Source organism: Pseudopipra pipra, chromosome 9, assembly GCF_036250125.1.
Source record: "Pseudopipra pipra isolate bDixPip1 chromosome 9, bDixPip1.hap1, whole genome shotgun sequence".
Taxonomy (NCBI): Eukaryota; Metazoa; Chordata; class Aves; order Passeriformes; family Pipridae; genus Pseudopipra; species Pseudopipra pipra.
Window position 1 is genome coordinate 19098282 of NC_087557.1, and position 15436 is coordinate 19113717.

At 45.5% G+C, this 15436-nt stretch overlaps 1 protein-coding gene across 3 annotated transcripts in view; it reads right to left on the reverse strand.

The window, feature by feature from the left end:
* CACHD1 (cache domain containing 1) overlaps positions 1-2894 on the reverse strand; it is a 93243-nt gene extending 90349 nt beyond the window's left edge. For 2 of the 3 annotated variants that reach the window (XM_064664964.1, XM_064664965.1), the window contains exon 1: positions 2439-2890. In XM_064664964.1, the coding sequence (XP_064521034.1) occupies positions 2439-2648 (210 nt within the window). In that variant the 5' untranslated portion in view covers positions 2649-2890. Of the gene's footprint in view, positions 1-2438 lie in introns of all 3 variants that reach the window. The other variant, XM_064664963.1, reaches the window with a different exon arrangement.
* Between the last annotated feature and the right edge of the window lie 12542 nt (positions 2895-15436).

Consider the following 15436-nt stretch of genomic DNA (forward strand, 5'->3'; position numbering starts at 1 on the left):
AACTGGAAACTCCACCTCATCCTCCCTTCCTGCGCTTCTGGAGGCTCCGTCCACATTTCCCTCTTTTTCCAGATTCAAAACACACCCCAACCAACCTCCCACCTTCACTCTATTTAAGCATTTCCACCTGCTCCTGCACTCATTGGATGCTTCCTGCCCACCTCTGGCTCAGACCTATCCTTCCTCCGTTTCCCTTTCCCACGGTTATGTGTGTGACACCACCTCCTGCCTATTACCAGGATGTGCAGATGTGGGAGCCACAACTGGCAAGGACCAAAGCATGAAAAGAGCACGAAAGGGAAGCATTAAATTCTGCTGCTTCCTCCTCTACAGTTTATGAAGCTAAATAAAACCGCAGCTCACTAATGGCTGGACACCAACCCTCCCTCTCGCTACCGCAACTTCCTCTCACTAGATCCTCATTTGGGCCCTGCCCCCACGTTAGCCCCTAAACCTAGGAAAACGTCCTTGGATTTACATCTAAGTAAAGCCCAAAAGTGCCCTTGCTCTCCTTCCAAAATCCCACACCCCTCCCTTCTGCCCCATCATGACATGCTGAGCATCCCCACTGTGCCAGCAGCACAGGTAACCCACCACCCAGCACCAGGTGCCCCCCAGGCCACCACCGCTCACCAACAGCCCTGAACAAGTGGGAAAAAGGGGAATTCTGTGCTAGCTACACCTAGCCCTGCTGGGCAGGCTTAGGAAATTTCTGCCTTAAAATCCAGTGCTTTTAAGGGCTGCAGTGACACGTATCATAACATTTTTTGTTCTACTGTAGGAGGTCAGCAAAGAAGCTTCTAAAATCAGGGGAGATTTGTTCCCACTGGTTTTTAATCTTAAACAGCTGTAATAATGTTCCAGGGGGGAGCAAAGGACAGGCTGTGCATTAGCGTGATGGGAGTTCAGACAGCCAAAATATGAAGCATATAAAAATAGAGCTCAGTATGAAAGGGGGTTTAACTACCAGTTTCACCACATGAAATTTCTTTGGGGCCCTCAATATTCAGCTAATGGTAAACAGTTTTAACATTATTTGCATCCCCGTGCACTGGCATCCAGATTGTTCCCAAACTTGGATCACTGGTACAATTCTAGGAAAGAAAACCTGGCTCATCATAAAGTCAGCTTGTGTATCAAAGCACAGTAACAAGGTATATTTTTACAAGTGACTTTTTTAAAGACAATACCTGTTGAGATGATCATATTAGATTTTTTTTAACACCAGAAACAGATTTAGCAATGCAATTATACTGACTTGATTTGCATTAACAGAGACTCCACCAAAGCAAAGGATTATGCTTACATCTTTTGAGAGGAAATACATACATGTATATGCACGGCAGAGGGGGGAAAAAAGTGACTTCCTTGAATTCAGTACATCAATAATGTACCTTGTTAAGTGAAGTCATTTAAATCCCTGTCTTCTTAGCATCAAGGACAAGAGACAGCTCAGTGTTTCCCAGGACAAAACGAGCCCTAGGAGGCCGCCCAGCACAATGATGGTCCAGAGGTGAGAGAATGCAGCCAGTTTAGAGAAGATAAAAGGCCATTTGGGTAGAGACCCCCGCTGATCCTATGAAAGTGTCTCCTTTTCAATTTGGGAGGCTTTTAAAACTGCATTTGCTACTGACCATACCTTCCCCTGAAAGCTGCCTGGGATCCGATTTCACTTTTCCCCCCTCGGAGAGGGTGGGCAGCCGCTGCTGTACCGCAGGTACCAGCACTCCCTGCAAGTCCCACCAGCCCCTCACAGAACACCCCAGAAACAACAAAAAGCTCCTCGACACCGCATTCCCCCAACCTCAGGCGCGAATTCAGCATCTAAATAAACTTATCGGGCGTACTCTGGGGCCGGGAAGCTCAGAGCTCTCGGGCAGGACACGGCTCCCCGAGCTGCCCGCGGGATGCTCGGCCGGGAGGCGGCTCAGCCCCAAGCCGGGTTCGGACTCCTCCGGGGCTGCGGGGGGCGATTTTTGCCGTTTCTATTGTGTAAACTGCAAATAACACACGAGCCTGTCCGCGCCCCCGTCGCTCCAGCCCCGCTCCCCTTCGGCCGGGCGGCTCTGCGGGCCGGGAAGCCGGGCTGTGGGAGCCGCAGGAGCAGGGCTGGGGGAAGCCGGGCTCGGGGAAGCCGGGCTGGGAGGAGACGGGGCCGAGGGAAGCCGGGCTGACGGAAGCCGGGCTCGGGGAAGCCAGGGCTGGGAAAGCCGGGCTCGGGGGGGAGCAGAGCCAAGGGGAAAGGAGCAGCCCGCGCAGGGGGGAGGGAAAGTTTGCGAAGAAGAAAAGAACTGGCGGAGTGGGGGGGGGAGAAAAGAAAGAAAGGAATGGAGAGAGAAACGGCAAGGCAGGAATCGGGAAGAGCGTGTGCAGGAGGGAGGGAGGGAGGGAAGGAAGGGGGGAAAACCAGGCGAGCCGCCTGCCGGGTCGGGCCATACCTGCATGGTGACGACCCTCAGCTCCTCGGTGGCGAGTTTCCTCATCTGGCTGGCCAGGACTTGCGCCTCGTCCAGGATGGAGAACTCCGCCTCGGCGGCGCCCAGCGCGCCCAGCAGCGCCAGGCACAGGAGGCCGAGCGGCCCCCGGCCCCCCCGGCCCGGGGCAGCAGCGGCGGCCCGGGGCTGCAGCCGCCCGCCGCCCCGCGCCATGCTGCGGGAGAGCCGCGGGAGCGCCGCGGGAACGCCGCCGGCACCGCCTTCCCCGGCTCAGCGCTGCGGGGCGGCCATGCAGGGCACGGCGGGCGGGCGGACCCCGCACACACGGCCCCGCACACACCGCGCTCCGCGGACACGGCCCCGCACACACGGCCCGGCTGCGAGCGGCGGCGGCGGCCGAGGAGAGACGCAAAGTGCGGCGCGGAGGAGGAGCGGGAGCGGCGGGGCCGGAGCGGAGGCGCCGCGGGCAGAGGGAGGGAAGGAGGGAGGGAGGGAGGGAGGGAGGGAGGGAGGGAGGAGGTGTCTGGGGCCGCCGCGCTGCGGGCGGGGGCCGGGCCGGGCCCCCCGCGCCAGCCCCGCCCCGGAGGCCGCGGTGCCCCCCGGACACGGGCTGGGGACACGGACCGGTGCGTGTTGGATCGGCCGGGAGAGTGTTCGCAAAGGCAGCGCTCCGCCTTCTTTTTTTTCCTTTCTTTAAACTGTTTTTGTTGTTGGTTTTTTGTTGTTGTTTTTTTGGGGTTGGGGTTGGTTTTGGTTTGGGTTTTTTTTTTTTTACTTTTCTAAAAACTTTTTTTATCCCTTTTTAAAATTTTAATTAATTTTTATTTTATCTTAAACCGGTGCTCAATGTCCCTGTCTCTCACAACCCGGAGCACAAAGCCATCCATCCCCAGGTGGCCCCACACAGCTCGGCCTCGTGTCAAGCAACGAGCCTTGAGGAAATGTTTGTCATGCAACAGACATGGGCAATAAATAAATAAATGAAAGGAACTGGCAAAGCTGAACCCACCCAATGGCACACACAGAGATGTCCATACAGGGAAGGGCAGCACAGAGGAGATAACAAGCTGAGACCCCTGAAAAAACATCCCCTTTGGAGTAGGACAATCAAAGGATCACAGAATAGTTTGGGTTGGAAAGGACTTCTCTAAAGCTCATCTTGTTCCACCCCCCTGCCACAGGCAGGGACACCTTCCACTAGCCCAGGTTGCTCCAAGCCCTGTCCAACTGGCCTTAGACACTTCCAGGGATGGGGCAGCCACAGCTTCTCTGGGCAACCTGTGCCAGGGCCTCACCACCCTCATAGGGAAGGATTTCTTCCCAGTATCCCACCTGACCCTACCCTGTGGCAGTGGGAAGCCATGCCCCCTCATTCTGTCACTTCATGCTGGGGATGATGCAGAGAAACCCCATTCCAAACCTCTGCTCATAACCCTGTCAGCCCTGGAAGCTCCATGCGGGCAAGCAGATGACAATCCCTGCATCCAGTGGCATGTAGCAGCATCTTAAAATCATAGAATCGAGTGCAACCATTAACCCAGCACCACTGTAATCACCACTAAACCATGTCCCCATGTGCCACATCCACACACCTTTTGCAAACTTCCAGGGATGAAATTCCATCACTTCTCTGGGCAGCCTTGTCTTCCTTACACCTTCTCTCCTCACTGTTAAGAACAGAAGCATTGTGTGCACATTGGGTTGTATTAGGAAAGACATATGAGGAATAAAAAAGCCTAATTCCCATTATGTGGCACCTGGAAGTGGTTCCTGCCCAGCAATCAACAAGTCCAAGAAGCCAAATACCAGGCATGTGCAAAATACATACCCTCTGGATTTACTCTTCAGTAATTAACTCTATTTTATGTCATAACCCTGCAGGGTGTATGTCATTTCAAAATAAATCTGACCCAAAGATTCTGACGGATTCAATACCCACTTCACTCCTACTGGAGCCACTCATGTCCTGTAGCAGTAAATTCCATGAGTTAACAATTCATTCAGGCATTAACACAACATATTATTTATTATAAGCATCTCCTATTTGCTTGAAATGTGGTTTCTATCTGCTTTAATGGTTGATTTTTTGACTTCTCCCAGCAATTGGTGACAGCAGTGATTCCCCATCCCACTTTGTCAAGGATGGGAGCTGGGTCAGACCTGAAACTCTTCTCCTGCAGGGCAGGGAGTATCCACTGGCATCTCCCAGGGACATCAGCAAAACTCTCTTTAATTTGATTTCAGTGAATTAAATATAATTCTCACTATGCGAAAGCTGTATCAGTTTATCCTTGGCTTTTGTTCATTTAGGTGATTTATGGGTCTAATATAGTATATTTTTATTCAGTATTTCTGAGGAGGATTTCTGGTTTAGCCAAAACAATCCAAACCAAAATGATGCCTCTCAAAGCTGCCTAATTGGTATCTCATATTTCCAAAGTTTAAGCAGCATTTGCTGCCTTAAAGAAAAGGATTTTTCATTCCATTGTGCTGAAGCTTTTGGAGTTCTGTTGGAATATTTTCCCTGGGTCCAAGAGAGAGAGAGAGAGAAGCAAAGCTGAGCCAAATTCACTCTTAGCACTGGTCATTTTCGTATTACATTTTATGTTATTTTATTAGATTCACTAGTACAGGACACAAAGGTTTTAAATTATAGTGAAAAGCCGAGTGGTTTTTCAACATCTTGGCTAAACTACACTTTTTAAAAATTGTATTATATTTCTAATTATAGCTGCATGTTTGAAAAAAGAACTTCATATCTGTAAACTCTGTTACATAATTATCACATCAAGGTCACAGCTGGAGCTCAGTCAGTAGCCAGTTGCATTAGCAGCTCCAAGGATTTCCAAGTCACCCCATTCCTGCATCCCATCATGAAATCCCAAGGTTAATGCTACAAATAGTCTTCGGTGTTTTTTAACAAACTAACCTCAGGAAATGAATGAGGCAATTGTCCTTCTGGTTCCTAAGCCCCAGGATCCTGCTCATGGCGAGGGAACTGACTGAACAGGTTTAACATTTTCATGTACAACCTGAACTCATTTATTCTACAGCCCTCAAGGCAAACCTGGACTCCTCCTGGAGTTCCCATATGCTTTGTGCCTTCCCAGAGGAGCAAACCAGCTTCCAGCACAGCAGCAGGAGCAACCCTTCCTTCCACCCTGCTGCACAGAGGAGCTGCTCCGTGATGTGGGAAGCAGACCCGATGCAGAGTTACAACCACCACTGGGGCTGTTTCTAAATGAGTTGTACACACGCTCACTTTCACATGTCAAAATATTTAATGAAAGAGAGGAAAAAGCTCCCTTCAAAGTGCCATGGGGAAAAGAGAGTGTCTAAAAAAAGACCCCAAAATTCAGATTCTACGATCTTTGGAGTCACAGGACATGAGTCAAAGCTGCCAATTTAGACAACACAGTGTTTATCACCTTCTCAAACCAGGCTAGTCTTTCACATGCTGAGCTGACACAGCTGTGGATTAAATCTGTCTCCTCTTATCATAGAATCATGGAGTTGTTTAGGTTGGAAAAGACCTTCAGGATCATCAAGTCCAACCATCAACCCAGTTCACCACTAAACCATGTTCTCGAGTGCCACATCCACATGTTTTTTTAACTCTTCCAGGAATGGTGACTCCACCACTGCCCTGAGCAGCCTATGCCAGGGCTTAACAACCCTTTCCATGAATAATTTTTTCCTAAAATCTAACCTAAACCTCCCCTGGCGCAGCTTGAGGCCATTTCCCCTCATCCTGTTGTTTTGCTTTGGAATAAGCCTTGGAGAAGAGGAGGATCACCCTTGCTTGGGTTGTGGCATCCCCAAAAGTGGAGTGTACATGTCGGAGGCTGGAGAGGGAAAGGATCCATAAGATGAAGAGGTGAAGGCTCTGCTCTGCAAACAGCCTTCAGGCATCAATAATGCAGCCTCTGATTTGCAAAAATGTGGCCACGCTAGAAATACATCCCTTTTCTTTTACAGAGCATGGAAAAACTGAACCTGGAGTTCAAGTGCTGGAGTATGAAAGGAGGAGGAACATATGTCAGATATAAATCCCAGCACCATGGTGGGAGTAAACTTGCTTTGACAGCAGCACACAGAGATGCCGAGCAGGTCAGGATATGGCAACGCTGAGAAACAGAACAAGTGAGATGTTTCCAGAATAGCTGGTGCATGTGATGGCCCCAGAGAAAAGCACTATTTCTGTAGTGTATGACTCAACATGGTTTATTAATTGTGTATCTCCCTCTGGATCAGGACATTATTGATATATCTTCTAAAGTTGCTTTTCAAAATATAAATTAAATATTTATCTGCAAAGTGATCTAACTGAATATACAGATCCACATGAATACAGAGGTCTGTTTTGTGGTACCCTCAGGATGTTCTTGCTTCACTCTGTGCCACATCCCTGTGCTCTCCCAGCAAATCAGGGGCACCATACATTGAAAACACATGGTTGGACCTTTGGAAAATCTCCTTGAAGGAAGTGGCACTTCTATGACACCGATCTTCAAGGCTGCGAGCAATGCAAAAAACCCTCCAAGAAGTTATAAGATAGTTATAAGAAATTTTGGCAGTCTCATCCTTTCTGCCTGATCCTCTGTCTCAGTCTGTAGCCCTTCACTAACTGGTCATGTGCAAACTGTACATCCAGTAACCCTTGTAAAGATGGAGCAACACCCAGTCCCTCACCAAGAAAGGAACTGAGAAACTCTTTGTGGCTCTCATGTGTAACCTCAAAGCAAAGACTAAACTTAATCCTTTGGTAGAAATCCAGATTAAAAATAGAGAAAATGAAAGTTTGCATGAAAATGGAAGTTTTGGTTTGCTACAATCCTCCTCCTGTATCTCCCAATTCATGTGCTTTGTTTTACTTTCTCATCTGACCCCTTTGCCTTAATTAGATTGTGGTCATCAGCACACAGGCCAAGTCTGAGGGCTTCATTTCCCCTTGTTGATTTTCATGTTTAGTTTCCCAATCCTCTCATTATGCCTTTAAATGTTTCCTCTCCAAGTTACATCTTTGTGTTAGTTTTGGCTACAAATGTTGCTTTCCCAATAAGTTTGATCTTTGCTCACTCTTGGGAGTTACATATTGCACACTGACACTTCAGGATTAAGCCAAGGGTAGCAACTCCCATTCTTTGATTTAGTGTGGAATATTTCAAGTAGTAATTGATGAATGTGTCTGGAAACCACTTCTCTAAGCCTTGCTTTCTTGTATGCAGATGCCAAATTGTGTTATATGTCAGAAATAATGGTTCCTTGAACATATTTCACTAATTCCTGGTTGGGAGTGAATTTGTATAACCCTGTTGTTAGATCTGTACTCCTTATATGTGCCCGTGTATCACATGCTAGGATCTATAAGTTTCTAAAATCCAAGTTTTTATCTCATACTCAGAGCAACATCTGCCCACTTAATCAGTCATTCCCCTATAGATTACAACCAGTAATGAAAATGGAAAAAATGCCTTGGGCTCCTCCCTCCCCAGCCGGGTCTGTGAGTTTGCCTATGAGGGAGTTCTTTCCATGGCCCCATCAGCACCAGATAATATTTTTAATGAAAGCCATCACGTGTGTGGTGTGGGATTTCAAAGTGAGCATTGTGCCCAGCTGCACAGCTCAGCTGAAGGGGCCTGATGTGAGCAGCAGAGCTGAACACAGGATAACTGCTGTGCTCTCTAATTTATATGAAATTTTGTACTAAATATACCAGTGATGATGTCAGGAAGAAAACAAACTCTAAGCTTCGAACTATCAACATTGCAGGGCTGAAATTTTTAAGAAAGTGCTAAACATGGGGAGAGGCAGAGGCATCCCTGCCATGAGGAAGAGACAGCCAGAGGAAGGGGTAGGTTAGGAGTTGAAAGCTGATAGAAGGGCATGAGGATCTTGGTTTGCTGCTCCTGAAAACCTCAGAGAAAGAAATTGGGATACAAAGCCAGAAATCTCTCCCTGTATAGCTTTCTGGTATTACAGCATTTTCTTACCTGTTAGTTATTCAGGGTCCGGGCACAAGAGCATCTCAGAACATCTTGTTTCTCCTGAAAAAAACCACTGTGGGAGATTGGTGCTACAACAGAAGTTCATGATACAGGAAAAAACAATAGACACAATTTATCCAAGTGTAGAAATGATGACTAGACAGCGCAGGAAAGCTGCAGTCCAACAGTTTCAGATTATTATGACCATAAAAGCAGATGGCATGGTGGCTTCTTTACCAGTTTTTAAACCAGTCCAGCAGTCCATGACAATTTGTAAGTCATGACCTTTATATAATCACATAATTACCTGAGAGAGAGACAGCCTGTTCAGGTGTTAATAGTTCACCAGCCCCAGCAGACGTCAGTGTTCATCCTGTTCTTGCTGTACCACATTTGAACATTACCAAGGTTTTGGCTGTGCTTTCCCACACAGCAGGAAAGTGTGCTGGAGCCTTTTCCAGAAATTGTGGTTCCACAGGCTCACCACCTCATCCTGGTTGCTGGTGAGCTTTCCTTACTTCAGCATGTCTCCTTTGCCCATATGATATTTGGGATAACCTCTTTTAGCAGCACAGTTCAGGGGGGAACTCCATTATCACAGAATTATAGGATGCCAGGTTGGAAGGGACCTCAAGGATCATCTGGTCCAACCTTTCATGGCAAAAGCACAGTCTAGACGAGGTGGCCCAGCATCCAACATGGGGAATTCACCACTTGCCTGGGGAGATTATTCCAAAGGTTCATGGTTCACCAGGCAGTAACCCAAGCAAACTGTCCACAAGAAGCAAACTCCATTTGAAACACGCTGGATATTCTGGAATTCTTTGGATACCCATGGTTCTCTCCTGAATCAAGACCATATGGATTACTAAGCACTTTTTCATGCTTATGGGTGAAAGGACATGCCCTTGCTGTGAAACAAAGGATACAAATTTCTAATTCCCATTTTTGATCCCTTCATTCTTCCATGGTTCTTCTTATTTTGTATTTTAGCTACACACAGGCAATGGAAAGAGCAAATATGAACAGAAAGGTACTGCTAGTGAGATTATTGCTCAAATCAAAACACTATGTTACTTGTACTTTTTCTATAATTTTAGGATAATCTGAAAAATGTTTCCAAAACTAGCATCAAATGCCTCCTCCTTATCTTTTTTAACTTATTTTCAATTTCAATATCATTCTGCATCCTCAGTGCCCTGCACTGGACTGAGTGCACATTTCCCTCAGCAGCAGATGCCACATTAAACCTTCAGGAACCACACGAACCCTCACGAGGCTCCAATAGCTGTTGACATCATGTGTCTCAGGTCACAAAGAGTACAGGATTGGACCACTGAATTCAGCATCAAACTTTTTACTGGTCATGTGAAAAACATGCACCTCTACCTTAGTTCTGATAATCACTGACTTTTTACAGGATGCTTCCACCCTTGGAGCTGCCAGACTCCAGAGAAGACTTACTGATTATTTGTAAGCAACAGTTTTTCAGAGACTCATAAGTAGGCAAAATTTGGATTTTCACAAGTGGATCAAAGAACACAGTCTTGGCCAGTGTGGCAAAACTTAAACAACCTCAGCTTTTCTCTTTTCTCAACCAAACAACTTTGGTTTTGGTTTTCTGCAACCTCGTTTGTAGAAATGGCTGAACCTTTCAGCCTAAATATCTTGGAGCCCGAAGTGAAAAATAGCTCAGAGCTTTCCAGCACAAACAGGGAAAAAAGAAACACTACTCAACCTGAAAACCTGGATCTTACCGTTGGGAAATGGCAGGGAGCCTTGGGAACAGGCACTGCTACTGGCAATATTTGTAATAATTCTGATCCTCTAATCTCTTTATCTTCCTGCTGCATCTCTTCTTTTATCTTCATGTTGATGCCATGGAATTTATAGCACTGATTTTTTTCCTTTGGCTTCATTCTGGAAATTAAAATAGTTTGATTTGGATTATTTGAGTAAAGCAAAATTTCTGGTGTACCATCCATGCCACCCTGGACTCACAGCTTGTGACGAGGTGTGGTTATCCTTTCTCCATGTCCTGCCACAGGACTGAACACAAACGTGAGCACTTTGTAAGGGCATAAGAGGATGATATCCCACAGGACCAAAAGAGTGTCACTTTGTCACAGTGAGATGGGTTGGATGGAAGTATTAACAGTGGTGACAAGGAGAACACGAGAGCCACCCATCTCTCTCCTGCCTCTTGGGAAACAGAATATATCACAGCTGTCCCTGTCATGGGAATTCCTTGAGGTCCCTCATCTGAATTTCCCTCTACGTGCTGAGCAGACACTTTAAACGTGGTATTGCACTGCTATTAATATCCCTGACACCCAGGGCTTGGAGGGAGAAGGAATAACTCCTGCTAGACCTCCTGATATGGTTTGTGGAGCACTTTGTAAACAGGCTGACAAGATCTTTGTCTCCCTGAACACACTCTCTAATTAGGCAGGGGAGGCAGTGTGCTCCTGGGAGTGGAGCAGTGTGTCCCTCCTGGCCACCACAGCCATCCCCACACACCGGGGCTTTAAACCTCCCAAATCCAGCACATAAACAGAGCTTGGGAAGAGCTGTAAGCAAGCAGGGAGGGTGTGCTGTCTAACAGGTTCCACCAGCCTGCCTGGATGAGGGATCCACTCATGGAGGAGGTCGCTGAGCAGCGTTTCTGTGACTGGGGATTGCATGTTCAGCAGCACCTGGGTCTCTTTCTCCATCTCCCACTGTTCTGGGAAGTCCTTTCTGAAGTTCAGCAGGGTGGAGCTCCCCTCACTGCGATAATCACTGATAATCTACTCTGTGGTGCATCACCACCTCCTCAGGAGACACCCAGAGGTGTCCACCTCAGCCAGGGACATCACCCAGCAGCCAAGTTTCCAAGCCTGGACACCAGGCTCTGCTCCTCTTCTGCATTTTACCTTCAACAACCATCAATTAAAATGCAATTCCAAAAACTAAGGCCAAAATCCAAGGCTCTTTCCCTCCTAATGAATACCCTCCTCTGTGCCTGGTATCAAACCCCCACCATGCTCCTCCTCTGCCTCAGCACATCTGGAATTCTTTAGGGCTGCAACAAGATCCACACCATGGCCCTGGGAACACCTTGAGCTGGTTATAGTCACTGAAATTAGCCAGTCAATAAGTGAAATTTTCTTTTATTACATTTTTAGGAATACCTAATGTGCACCTAAATAAATGCCTAAATGACAACATCTGCAGGTAGTTACATTTTCAGTGTATCCAGCTCAGTGGTTTGGAATCTGGCCACTCATTAGGACTTAAAGAAGTAAAGGAAATGCATATTCCAATAGCCAGAAAACACTGGCTTGAATATCTCTATCTTGCAAGATGTGACAGTAAAGGTAGAATTTGCTACCTTCTGGGGAATGTTATCAGAGTGAATCAGTGACAGATTGTAAAACAAGCACCAAAATTCAGGAAAATCAATATATCTGTCTTTTTTTGGTCATTATTTCTTCAGACTACATTGCTGTCTTTTGGTTTGTCACAGCTTTTACTACATTTTTATGATATATCTCTTTGCTATAATTTGGCTATATTTTGATCTCACTTCAGACTTTAAAATTTTTGGCTGATCAACTAAAAAAGTATCCCTGAATTAAAAAAAAAAAAAAAAAAAAGAAAGAAGCCAACGAAGAGAGCAGTTTTTATGTCTGTGTTCAGAATATAATTGCATATTCTAAATTACTTGGTCTACCTGTTAATTAAAGAGCTCATTTACAGGCTAGTTAAATAACAGTCAAAACATGCTCCTCTGGTATGAATCCAGAGCATCCAGTCACTTACCTGCTCTTAAAGCTTTCTCTTGAAAACAGCAGTAAATGTCACTGTCAGTGTTGATGCCAGGTCCTATCTATGGAAGTGCTCATCCAAAACTGTTGTTTTAAGTGCTGCAGTCAATGAACAAGCAGAGAGGAGAGTGATCTCTGCATATCTGATGAACACTGGGTGTAATTCCACGCCTCCACAGGTTTTTTTGGCTTGCTCTTTGCCCATTGCTATTTCTTTGTTGTTACAGCAAGTACCAACAGAAAACTCGGATCCTGCCACTGTTGGGCTGTGGATACTCATCTGAAGTGCTCCTCTGACCTGAAGTGAGACACATTCACAAGTCGTTATAGGTTTGAAGCTTTAGGGTTTTTATTAATGACAGACTTTAAAAGAAAACATGTAGGAATAAACTGAAATTGTGTACAATCCACCTCAGACCAGAGATCATAAAACTTTGTGGTTGGTTTTTCCCTTCCACTATTTGAGATTTGCTGAAGAAATCCTTTTGAAGGCTAAACTCGGTAATCTATCTTTTAAATGAAGCCAAGAGGGCAAGAAATAAAATCTCCTCATCCCCATCACTTCTCTGGAGTTTGGGATGTAAAATTCTTGTTTCATGGCAACCACAAGTGCTGGTGAGAATAAGTTTTGCAAACTAGGAAGAAACAACTTTTCTGTCTTTGAAGTTTAATGCTGTCCTGTTAAACAACATGGATCTGCCAATCAGAGATTTCTTTTCTTTCCTAAATCCATTCTGCTCTCATTCTTTTAACTTGATTATTGACACCATAGTCTGAATGCAATTTGGTAAATATTTCCAGATATTCCCGAGCTGCACAATAAATATAGTCTAGACTTAATTAAAGAAACAAAGACTGAAACATCCCAGCTGGTTTTCTTTTTTTTTCTTCCATCATCAGGATTACAGTACTTAACAGTTTGGCTTTGCCTTCTGATTCTTATCACAGATTTCTGCTCCATCACCTAATGAACAGCTGAATATGGTAAAGAAACAGACCTTTTTTTTTTTTCCAGTTTCCTTCATCCTGAAGGTTGGATCTAACACATATGAAACAGCTCTAGTCAGAGGATTGCATTTAAGTGTCCCACGGAATTACTTGCAGCCCTTCTTAGGAAAGAAGACAAAAGTAGGGTCAGAGGGTAGAAAAGATCAATAATAACATTTTAAAAGGTTCATTTGTTAGATTGGCTGCTGACAGCAAATGCATTCTGTAATCATAGCTTGACTTTGCTTATAATTTCTCTTCCCTTGGAAGTGTCATCTACGTTTGCTGTGGAGGTGTCTGAAGGCCCTGGAGGAAGGACATCCTATCCAAGAATAATATGGGATTTTACCATTAAAGATAAAAAATGTACCAAAAATACAAATCCAAAGGAGGCCACAAAGATAATTAAAGGGCTGGAGCACCTCTCCTAGGAGGAAAGGCTGAGAGAGCTGGGATTGTTCTGGCTGGAGAAGAAAAGGTTCTGCAGAGACCTTATTGTGGCCTTCCAGCGCTTGAAGGGGGCGTGTAAGAAAGAAGGGGACAAAGTTTTAGCAGGGCCTGTTGCAGTAGGACAAGGAGTAATGGCATGAAAGTAAAAGAGAGTGGATTTAGACTGGATATAAGGAAGAGCTTTTTTTACTGTGAGAGTGGTAAAACGCTGGCACAAGTTGCCAAAAGAGGTGGATGTCCCATCCCTGGAAGTGTTCAAGGCTGGATGGGGCTTTAAGCAACCTGGTCTAGTGGAAGATGTCCCTGCTCATTGCAGGGGGGCTGGACTAGATGACTTTTAAAGCTCCCTTCCAACCCAAATTATCCTATGATTCTATGATATGTAGGCTCAGTGTGGCATCCTCGTTAATTCAAGTGAAAAGACTCCTTATTTTCCAGCCCAGAGGCTCTGTTTTGTAGTGTGGCCACCACAGATGTAGAGTGGCCTTATGGCAACCACAAAGTCTGGATTGGTTGTGGGTTTGTCTCAATCCCAGCTTGAAAACCTACCTTATTTCCTGCTGTGAATGTTTGATGAGCTAAATCATGCTGTGTTCTCCATCCATCCTAAAATCATACTAGGGCCATAAGAAATCCACCATGGAAGAGTTTTTTGTTATTCAAAGATGAGCTGTATTACATTTAACCCCCTGGCTCACAGTTTAGGCTCCCTGTGACCTGCATGTTTCATATGCTGCAGAAGGTATAGAAAGACTGAAGACACAAATATTTTTTTCCTTTAACTCTTGTTTTCCACATTTGCTGCTTTCCCCCACCCACGCAGCATGTCATTCTGTCACTGAGGGGGCTCAGGAACTCCACTGGTGGAGATGATCTTCACCCTAATCAAAGCAAAATGAGATTATTTTATATGAGTCATGAAGAGTGGGCAGTTCCAGGTACCTGTCTCTACCTACCAACAGATGAAGAGGAAATAAATGTTTCTGCACTGTGAAAATTGGTGGGGACTTGCACAAAGCCTCTTGCAAATTGACTGCTAATGTTTCATCAAAGGTAGAGGAATAGGTGACATTTACAAAATGTTCCTGAGAACTAACTGATATCCACTCAAACACACTGCACAACCACTGCAAGCATTCTGCAGAATATGTTTGTACCCTACAGTCTCAGTGGAAATGATGGTATAAAAAGTAGAATAATTTATTTGTTGTACTGGATAGACACGTCGTGTTGGACTCAAGTGCTTGCAAGGAAACTGCCTTCTTTTGATCATCTTATCACCAGTGGCCCTTTAAAATATGACAGACATGTGCAGCCACCCCTCCTGCTGTTAGAAACAAGGCAGAGACAAATGGCTTGCAAAGAAAATGGCCTTTTTTAACAGCAGCAATGAAAAGATCTCCCAGCAGACCCTTTGCCTGCTTTCCAGTGGGAATGACGAATTAAGATGGGGCCATGGATAGCACAGCCTCAGACACATCAGAGCAAAGCCACAGATCACAGTCCATCTTTTAGCTGGTGCTTCTTTGGATCTGAGTCTAGAAAGGCATTAATTCCTTCACTTCTCTTATCTATTATTCAGCAATTAAGCAAATTTCAATTGCATTTCTCTTGTAGAAAGAGTATCTGTTAAAATCAGACCCCGACTCCAAGCTGCTCAGATAACATTAAAATATTTTCCCTAACTCCAAACAGACCCAAATTATCCCAGGTGAAAAAGGCTCTTCTGTGGAAGAAAAATTTTAGCTTGTGCAAAGTAAAAATGTTT